Here is a 10,529-nt window from a genome sequence, read left to right as displayed (position 1 = left end):
TTTGATGGAAGTGGCGATTTTTTTCATTCATTCATATTATTCTATACATCCAAATACTAAGCTGGAGGGAATAGTAAAATAATACATATAGAGGCTGTGCAAATGAATTTATATGATAGTCCATGAAAAATACAAAAAATTACAAAATAACAAAATAGGACAGGGACGCCACAACTTTATATTCGTCCTAAATGAAAAATTAAGATGTTTTTTCTCGGGCAGCTTCACTGTGCTTAACAAAAATATATATTATACCATCTGTGAAAAAACCGGTTTTGTTTGTTTGTGTGTTTGTTTTTAACGAAGAGACACTGACACCCCGCGGTCAACTGGAAAACGTCAAGCAAGGATGAGGAGGTTTTTAATAGGAAAATAAAGAAAAGTGGATAAAACAAAAAAAAAAGCACAACATACTAAAACATACATTTGGTGTGTAAATTACTTTTGTTCTGAGACTAAATTTAAACCCAGTTGTTGAAAACAAGTATCCAAAGATATTATTCTTGAGAAAACCTAAATTGCATTTTTCACTTTGGCTAGTTTCTTGAAAACCAAATACATGTCAAATATACGATTTAAAATAAGTTATAAATCCATCATTTTGTTTTGTAGCGTCTCTTGTGATTTTTAAACCAATTTATTAAACATTGACATATTTTAAAGAAGAATCTAACAGTCCTGTTACTGAAACCTATTCGACCTGACAAAAGAATAGACAAGCAGTGAGACCATGAGACAACATGACAAAGATGAAGTGGCACTTTCATCCATGTGTTGATAGCTACCACTGGTCGACAAAACGTCAGTCTTCTTTGACATATTTAGCATTTTCTAATCTTTTCTGACTGGGTTAAGTGTTTCACTAGCCAAAAGAAGACAATTACATTTCAGCGTTTTATTTCTTTATTAGTACACCTGCATTTATTAATTCACAGTCTATTGCAATTCACAGCTGCATCTTTTTTCTAAGAAAACACTAATCGTAGCACCGATTTGTAACACTGTTACCATGCATATAGAACAAGTATTACAAACATGTGTTAAACGCATATAAAATATTATTAATCAGTATTTTGGTGGTCCTGAGTATTTATTTATGTCATTTATGTCATGAGCTACAAATAAAAGTAAGATACCCCTTCAGCCATATTACTCCAATTTCAACCCTTTTGGCATAACATTTATAATAAAGTAATCATAAATGATTCTCTTAGTTCACAGAGGGTTGATCTATATGCTTTGTAATTGTTTGAATAACTATAGTGAATAGGGTATTCAAGCAAATATTTGCCAATAAATACTGAATGAGTATTTAGTACGAGGGACAATTTTTAACTTTATGTTTAATAATTAAAAAAGGGTTTTAAAAATTATAGAATACAGCAGCTAATATCTGATAAAAAGTTTACAATTGATGCCTGACCTTTATAAATAAAATTTTAATGGCTTATTATTTGTTTTTTATAAATTACACATGTATTTATTTATTTGTTTACATTTTAAGTTTGAATTAATGCGCCAATTGTGTAATGATCAAAAAATATTTAAAAAATTAAAAAATAGAGTGTAGTGCCTCTTGCTCACACGTCCGTCCACGTTTGAATGTAAATGCTGCTTTTAATAAGAATTTTATTATTTTAATTCTATTCTATTTAACATATTTGCCGATTGTATTGTGCCCAAAACGGTCATATAGATAAAAAGAAGGAAAAAAATCTGTATGTTAAGACACTGTTCAAGTTTTTTCTTTGTTCGTTTTTTTTTTTTTATCTAGAAGTGAACAATAAAGTTTCAGGACAAAAAAAAATATTTTGGAGGAAGTATACCCACGCCACTTCCGGAGACTCTGTAGCTAGCAGGTAGCTAGTGATGAGTGATGGCGTCTGCTGCGATGGATACCACGTAAATGAATAACAACAAAAACATTACGGCGAGTGCGTGTCTGCGTGTCAATAACGAGGCCGTTTCTGTGAAAGTACACTGAAAAACAGTGTGTCGTTATGGCGACCGGGAGCAGTGGTGGCGGATTGCCGTCAAACCATGACGGTCAGGAGGCAGCATCCAACTCGGCTCATTGCGGAGCACCAGCAGCGCTCTCCAACGTCCCAGCCTCCGCTCCTACCCCGTCCGGCTCCCCGCCCGTCCTCGGCCTTCACCGGGAGCCCATGTACAACTGGCAGGCGACGAAGAGGTCCCTAAAGGAGCGCTTCGCCTTCCTCTTCAACAACGAGCTTCTCAGCGACGTCAGGTTCATAGTCGGGAAAGGAAGACAGGCCCAGAGGATACCGGCCCATAAGTTCGTCCTGGCCGCTGGCAGTGCCGTTTTTGATGCCATGTTTAACGGTGGGATGGCCACGACCTCTGCTGAAATCGAGCTGCCTGATGTGGAGCCGGCCGCCTTCCTCGCGCTGCTCAGGTAGGACAGGTGAACCCCAAGCCCTGCCTGCATTCGAGACCACCTAGTACCACACTATTTCCGGGTGGTAAAAACCTCATGCATACCTCATGATCAAAGTGTACATAAACATTAAAAACAGCATTTAAAAGTTAATCAAAGTCAAGGCGCTTATGTGGCCCACCATATTGTTTTTAGGGGATTTCTCATGTTTAACCCTAATGAAAAATACGAAACCTCGCTCTAACCTACTCTATTAAAAACAGTTTATCACTTATTAATTTGACTTCCTGATTTTAGAGGTCTCACAGCAAAGTGACCTTCAGACCTTTTCTTTCAAATTAAAGAATTTGAAAGGTAAAAACTCAAATACGAACTGCTAAGAAACTAATAATTAGAAGGGGTGGGTGGGGGAGGGTATAGCGATACAGTACAGTTTCACGATATTGTATCGACGCAGGGACACCAAATATCGATATTTTATTAGATGAATGAAAATAAACAGATAAATAATAAGTACATGAAAACACCCTGTAATACTACTCTACTAAGAAGAGGGCTTATCTCCTGCACCACCATCCTAAATTATAATTCTGATTCTGATTTAGGATGGTGGTGCAGGAGAAAATAATGCTAGCCAAGCAATAAATGGGCTCAACTGAAAAAAAAAAACACAACTATCACCACAAATGATGGACACACTCAGCTGGACAAAGTATATAATTGCCAACTTGACCCCATTCAATCACAGAAGGGCAACATTGATGGATGATTTTAGTGACATTGTTGTTATGCTTGACAATCTCATTTTGCAACAGAAAAATAACTGAAGCACATAACTTTATGTTATTGGATAAAATATATACTTTGATGATATATTTAGGTAATAAATAACTGTATATGTTATTGAAATACTCAGCTTATTGCAAAATGGTAAAAATTACAATTATAGCAAATCATGAGGGAAATATTGTGATAGTATCGTATCTCAGGGTGTCTGGTGATTCAAGCTAATAATGAGTAAAGAACTGTTGTGATTATCTAGAGGACCATTTCAGCCAAATGAGTAGTGATGTTTGTATGAACTTGTTCCTTGTAACTCAAAATGTTGAGGCACCTCCATCTTAGCATGGCCTACAAATATTAAGAATTTACGTAGAATAACTATGAAAATGTAATTGTTCCCTTTGTTCTGGTGCCTGTTTCCTCTCTACAGGTTCCTCTATTCTGACGAGGTCCACATTGGTCCCGAGACGGTGATGACGACTCTGTACACGGCTAAGAAGTATGCGGTCCCTGCTCTGGAGGGGCACTGCGTGGAGTTCCTCACCAAACATCTCAGAGCTGACAACGCATTTATGCTTCTCACTCAGGTTACTTTCACTCTCCTCGACTATAGTGCATCCTTTACGTTAAAACTGAGAGATCCAGATGGCCTGGATTGTACTTTCGGTTTGTGAAATTTTTAATGTTGAAATATTCCTTTTAATTCTGCAAGTTAACTTGCTTGGTTTTGAACCATCCTCGATGGCACTAGATATAAATAGTCAGATTTATGTAGTCTACAAAGAGTCAGATTTCTTTAATGGCGGGCATGAATAGGGTTTTAATATCAGCTATGTGTATTTTTTTTTAATGCATTTTCCAGGCAATATGTTAAAAAAAATCTAATGAAAATCTGGCATTGCTCTTACCGTCTGTTCAACAGCAGCTCTTACAGTTAGAGATAAACTGTATTTCTTTTAAGTGTGTGTGTGTGTGTGTGTGTGTGTGTGTGTGTGTGTGTGTGTGTGTGTCTCAGCACCAGACCACCTCCCAGCCATCGCTGGCAGGACTTTTACAACATTAGCTGTTCTATTTTTGGTTTATGCTGCCGTTTGTTTGGGTTCAGCATTCTGTTCAGTGGCTGGCTGCTGTGCCCTCAGGCTGCTACTGAATCTGATTGGGGGGTAGAAAAGGTCTCAGCAGCAACTAGAACAAAACTATAAACAATACTGTAAATAAGCTAAAGCAACCATATTCTGAGCAGTGTTTTCTTTATTAGCAGTGGTGGTTTGGGAGATTTATTTATTAGCATTATGAGGTTCCACCCAACTTGGATTGTTTTAGTGTTTGCATTAAACTTTCAGTTTTGTTTTTGCTTGTTCTAACGTGTTTGGGGGTAAATTCGATACCCTCCTTTGCTGCGTTCAAGATAAATGACCAGAATCGACACTTACATGGATACTTTTGTGGTCTTGTTACAGGCCAGGTTATTTGATGAGCCTCAGCTCGCCAGTCTCTGCTTAGACACCATCGACAAAAGCACAGCAGATGCAATAAATGCAGAGGGATTTACAGATATTGACCTTGGTATGTGAGCGTTTATGATCAGGTGTTTTCTTGTCCACGGTTTGCATGCGACTTGTTAAATATTAAGACTTCTGTGTATTTGCATGTGTAGACACTCTTTGCGCGGTGCTTGAAAGAGACACACTAAGCATCAGGGAGAACCGTCTGTTTGGAGCGGTGGTCCGCTGGGCGGAGGCTGAGTGTTACAGGCAACAGCTTCCTCTGACCGCGGAGAACAAACAGAAGGTTCTGGGGAAAGCCCTCCCGCTCATCCGCTTCCCGCTCATGACTGTTGAGGAGTTTGCTGCCGGTAAGTGAATCACAGAAATATGAGTTTATTTGCAATGCTGTGATGTTTGCAACACTCTTCTTACCAGTTCAGCCATCACTAAGCATATCCATCATGTTCCTCATGTACAACTCAAACCACAGAAACCAGTTTGATATTCTTTCTTGTGCAACAGGGCCTGCCCAGTCTGGAATATTGTTCGATCGGGAGGTGGTAAATCTGTTTTTACACTTTACAGTAAACCCCAAACCGCGGGTCGACTACATCGACAGGCCTCGCTGCTGCCTCAGGGGGGAGGAGTGCAGCATTAATAGATTCCAGCAGGTTGAGAGTCGATGGGGGTACAGTGGTACCAGCGACAGGATCAGGTGAGCGGAGGCTTGATGGTTGTTTTTTTTGTTTTTTAATTATTAACACTTGATTTTTCTCATTTTCTTTCCATCTCTTTCTCTCTCTGCAGATTCAATGTTAACAGAAGAATATCCATAGTGGGTTTTGGCTTGTATGGTTCCATACATGGACCCACTGACTATCAGGTCAACATACAGGTAACTTCTGGCACGGAGACATAATGAGGTTCAAGAAAAAATACTTACACTGCTGATGAGTGGGTTTATAACTTTTTAGTAGAACTCAGTGTCATTTCATTTTTATATTATTGCCAGCAAGTAAAAAACAAAACAACAACTTTGAAATATTAAAGTGAATTAAAAAAAAAAAACACAAGAAAAACAACCTTTTCTAAAATACAGAGTTGTGGTAACACAAGCATCAATCCTCACTTAATATATCTTAGCTTTAAACTATAAGTTAAGTGCTCAGTGTGTAAAATCCCCCAAATTATTCCTCAAGGCTTTTAACTAAACTGCAGCCAGGTCTCTGTAGCTTGCATGAGCATACAGCATATGCTCAAACTAAGAGCTAGCATTGGCCAAAATAATGATGAGATATACATAAGACTGTCCTGCAGCTTTGTATACTGTGTGTCATGTCCAAAGAAATTGGGATGGAGAGTGAAATGTAAACAAAAACAGGATACAGTGCAAATCTCATAAACATGTAATTTATTCACAGAAAAACAGAGAAAAATGTCACATGTTTAAAATAAGAAATTTTTACCACTGAATGAAAAACATCAGCTCCTTCTGAATTTGATGGCAGCAACACCTGTCAAAAAAATTGGGACAAGGGAAACAAAAGAATGGAAAAGTAAGCGCTGATGAGTTCAGTAACATGAGAGGCAGAGTTTCACTGTTTTGCAAAAAACTGCAAATCTACAAATTGTGGGACAATTTCAGAATAATGTTCTTCAGTGTGAAAGCAAGCGAGACACCAGTGTATAATCTGTATGCCTCACTTCCTTATACCAGTATAATATTTATAGTAAGGTAACTGAACCCTGACATTACCCTTGGGTCTTCCTGTTATTTATTACGGTTATTTATGCATCAAAGCTTTTATTCTATAATTACAGGCAAAAAAAAGCATCGTTTTATATAATACACACATAATACATTAGTTACTGTTATTAATCCTCTTAGCTGTAGAGTCAATCTAGCTAGCTAGTGTTTCCAGTCACATCAGATTTTGCTAGCAGTACCATTAGCAGGAAGGAAAGCATACATTAGAAATTAGTGGACTCCATTTCCAATCTAAAATAGCCAGTATTGCTCAGTGTTGGTGCTGTAGAGGAATGGAAGAAAGAGACAAAGGCAAGGCGTTAAGGAGCGGGCAACTCATCCGAGTCCCTCACATTAAGGTTACTGCACAGGCTGCTGGAGGTAACCCAGAGCTGGAAAAGATCTTATTTTTTAAGTAACGTTACAGTCCGCTCACACATTGGCAATAAAGATAAAAACATTGCTTTTATGAAAAAAGCTGAAATAATGTTAAAAAAATACCGGTAAGTGGGGAAATTAAAAATCTGAACACAGTAGTAATATCCTTTCCAAAATATGCAATAAAGATACCAAAAAAGGGTGTGCTGTCTAGATCTGCTTTATGGTAACCTCACTCTCTTTTATTGTGTAATTTATAATTCCTCTTTATATGACGGTTTTCTCTGTTTCCTGCTTGAACACAAGCTTTAAGATAAAACATGGCTGAAGATACTGCGATTGCTAAAAGCGAGTGTTCAGTAGCTGACCTTTTATCTCTGTCAAACACCAAGCCCTGACACGTGTTTGCCTTTCAGTTATTTTACTAAAAATGCGCCATCAAATGCCAACTGACTTGTTCAGTTCCCTGTATTTTTAAAAAGTCTAACAGAAGCTTCTGTACACCAGTGAACAGCCCAGGTTCTTACAGTGCTCGGTAGATGTTCTGATTACAATCTGTGATGTAAAGGTCCAAGATTTGCATCATCCCTGCATTTCAAAGTATAGCCTGGGGCCCTTTATGCGTGTGATCCCTCCTATCGCTGCTGCTCATCTAAACTAAACCAAAACCCCAGTCACACAGGCGAAAACGATCGACGACTGAATTCAGCAGTTTAGCGGTCACAGGCTGGTCTCTGTGCCTGTTAACTTTAGTCCCCAGTAAGAAGAGACATAGCTGAATATGTGCTGTGTAACAGTTTATTTCAGGGGGCTTCCACGTTTGTTACAGCTACAGAAATCCACCAGTAAACAGATGTGACACTGATGCTGCCAGCTGTGTAAAAAGTTGATTTAGTTGTTGTACATTCAGTGAAGACTTTCTCCTGTTCCTCTGTAGATCATAGAGAGCGACAAACGCATCACACTGGGACAGAACGAGACAGGTTTCAGCTGCGATGGCACAGCAAACACGTTCCGAGTGATGTTCAAAGAGCCCGTGGAAATCCTACCCAACGTCAGCTACACTGCGTGCGCCACCTTAAAGGTCAGCCCGAGGTCACTGTATTTGAAAACTGAATTGAAGGAATGATTGAAAATGAGCTTAATTTAACGTCTGTCTTTTTAATTTTATAACTCAGGGCCCCGACTCGCATTATGGCACTAAAGGGTTAAAGAAAGTGACCCAGGAATTGGCATCGGGGGCCAAGACAACATTTTTCTTTTTTAGTTCACCTGGAAATAACAACGGCACATCCGTGGAGGACGGGCAGATACCAGAAATCATCTACTACAGCTGAACTCGCTGCAGTGTCATTCAGGTACACTGAAACAAGGAGACCTCGGACTGCTGGGAAGACTGGACTGTTCTTAGTGCCTCACGAGCCTATGGAATAACGAGTGTGTGTGTGTGTGTGTGTGTGCGCTGTATGTGTGTATTTGTCTATACGATGTTGGTGTACAGGCATGATCAGCAATGTGGAAACAGCCTGAGTTGTGGAAAAATCACAGCTCTGTTGTCAAAAAAAAGAAGAAAAGAAGCTTTTCGGGGGACAAAGTGTATCATCGGCTATGAATGATCTAAATACAGACACATCCTGGAGACAGGCCTGAGAGCTGTCTGTTTGTTAACATGTGAATCTGAGCTACACGTCAGACTGCAGACAGTTACAATCTGTTTTGCTGATGCATTTATCCAAAGTACAATATTTACATTTTTTATTATTTTTTTTATTGTGCACTGTTTATCATGTATTCAACATGTGTCTGTTCAAGTACTTTGTTTTGGCATTATAATCACGCTCCGTGTGTGTATGTTGTGTAACATTGCCAGTGGTACATGCTGTTATTTATGACTTCATGTTTGCTTAGAGTTAAAATGAAAAAAGAAGACGGAAAAAAAACCAGCAACAACAAAATAAACGTTCCAGTTTTATGGGGAAATAAATGTTTTGGTTTTTTTTAATATGGCTTAAAAGGTGAGTTTTTTTTTTTTCCTGTTCCAAACGCTGTGGTAAATATTTATGTACAGTTTATATCATTCCTCTTTGTGTCACTAGGTGATGCCAAATCCTCTACATGCATTCAGATACTACAAAACAGATTAGAGGAGGGGGTTGTGAGACGATCAAGGGAAGTAATCGGCGTCGTGGTTACAGTGTCGTCCTTAATCCTGACGCACATCTCAATAATGCCCAATTATTCTTTGCTGGATGTGCTCTGTTCTTACTCTGCCAGTGAAAAGAAGGCTGTCCTCTGAAAGCTGCGTCTACAGCTCAAAAGATGAAGTGCTCTTTAATTGCATAATGTGCACATTCATATGAAACAGGCAGTACAAACAAGGCCACTTTAGATGGCTGTGAGTGGGCTTTGACGAGGAGAGTGATCCACGAAGGCTGTCAGGTGAGTCACCGGGACCTGAGAGCTTCTGCTGCCTGCCCACTTAGACGGCCCTCATAAGAGAAAGAACCAAGAAAATCAGTTTGAGGCAGCTTTTTTTTTTTCTTTTTTTCACCACCCACGACACAAAACACTCAAGAACCAGGAGGACAGATAGTCCACAGCACTACCAGTCCTCTAATTTTTACCTGTACTTTGTTAAAAAATATATTTTAAAGTCTTCAAAGAACTTAATAAAGGCTTCCTGTTACGTCTGCCACAAACAGGCAAACATGGAGCTTATTGGGAATAACTCGGTCACAAGGATGATTTCTTGCACTTATTAGATTACAAATCCATGACAGGGATTTGTGGTTTCTCTGATGTGTGCGCTTGTCTTTCTAGATGTGTGGGTGGTGTGAGGCTGGTTAGATGGCAGATGAATGAGCCGTCTTTCACAGAGTGAGCCTGAACATGAACACTGATGACAGGAGAGGGGATTTTTCTCTCTGCTGTTTTTTGACAACAAATGACACTGACTGTACAGGACTAAATGGTTTATGTGGTGCTGAAGCATGATTATAATCAGGAACCCCACTTTTAGTACTCAGCCTAGAAATGGTTCCTCTAATTAGTGTGGCTGCAAAAAATGTTGTGCAGCAAAACTCTCACAGTACCAAAAAATGATGCTGACATATGAGCAGGTAGTATTACCTGCATGTGGTTCTTCTGTTGTGAAGGAAGTGAAGTGAAGCAAGGTCTTTACTCTCTTTTCTGGTTTTTAGCATTTTTATAAAAACACATTTTTGTGTTTGCCAAAGACATGCATCATATGTGTATGATGTGTCTGTGGTTACAGTGTGTATTTGTCATTTACATTATGTACCCAGATGTAATTGTGGTAATATAACACACCTAAAGGATGCACACACTCCTGTCTTTATCTGAAGACACAAAGCAACAACAGCAAAAATCACATCAGTGTCAAAACTGAATCAGGAAAACCTGAAATATTTTTCTTTTGGTCAAAAGCTGAGTGTGGTAAGTGTTACACCAAGCAATTTTTAGACTACATCAGTTGAGCCAATTTCCCAGACTTCACGCAGCTTTCTCTACACACAAAATACAAGGGGTTTTACACACCTTTGTTTTCACATTTGTGGCAATAGTCCCTAGGATCTTTTTGGATTTCCCTAAAGGAAATTCAGTTCAGTGATTTGTTTACTCCTATTGTGTCTTGACAATTGTGTTGATTAACTGAAACCACACAAAGTCATTTTTAAGGCTACATTTAGATGCTGATCCTAAAATGTTACCTGGG

At 38.9% G+C, this 10,529-nt stretch overlaps 1 protein-coding gene across 2 annotated transcripts; it reads left to right on the top strand.

The window, feature by feature from the left end:
- Positions 1 to 1,742: 1,742 nt before the first annotated feature.
- LOC113020260 (BTB/POZ domain-containing protein 1) lies at positions 1,743 to 8,777 on the top strand. Of its 2 annotated transcripts, none has more exons than XM_026164076.2 (8): positions 1,743 to 2,416; positions 3,612 to 3,768; positions 4,642 to 4,747; positions 4,839 to 5,036; positions 5,254 to 5,383; positions 5,476 to 5,563; positions 7,731 to 7,877; positions 7,972 to 8,777. In XM_026164076.2, the coding sequence occupies exons 1-8, from the start codon at positions 2,001 to 2,003 to the stop codon at positions 8,128 to 8,130; spliced, it is 1,401 nt and encodes a 466-aa protein (XP_026019861.1). In that variant the 5' UTR covers positions 1,743 to 2,000; the 3' UTR covers positions 8,131 to 8,777. The 2 variants fall into 2 exon arrangements, with proteins under 2 accessions (XP_026019861.1, XP_026019852.1); XM_026164067.2 differs by having other exon boundaries at positions 5,191 to 5,383.
- Positions 8,778 to 10,529: the final 1,752 nt, after the last annotated feature.

Source organism: Astatotilapia calliptera, chromosome 1 (genome assembly GCF_964374335.1).
Source record: "Astatotilapia calliptera chromosome 1, fAstCal68.1, whole genome shotgun sequence".
NCBI classification, from domain to species: Eukaryota; Metazoa; Chordata; class Actinopteri; order Cichliformes; family Cichlidae; genus Astatotilapia; species Astatotilapia calliptera.
The sequence above is the reverse complement of the archived record's forward strand: the minus strand, read 5'-3'. Positions and strand labels throughout refer to the sequence as shown.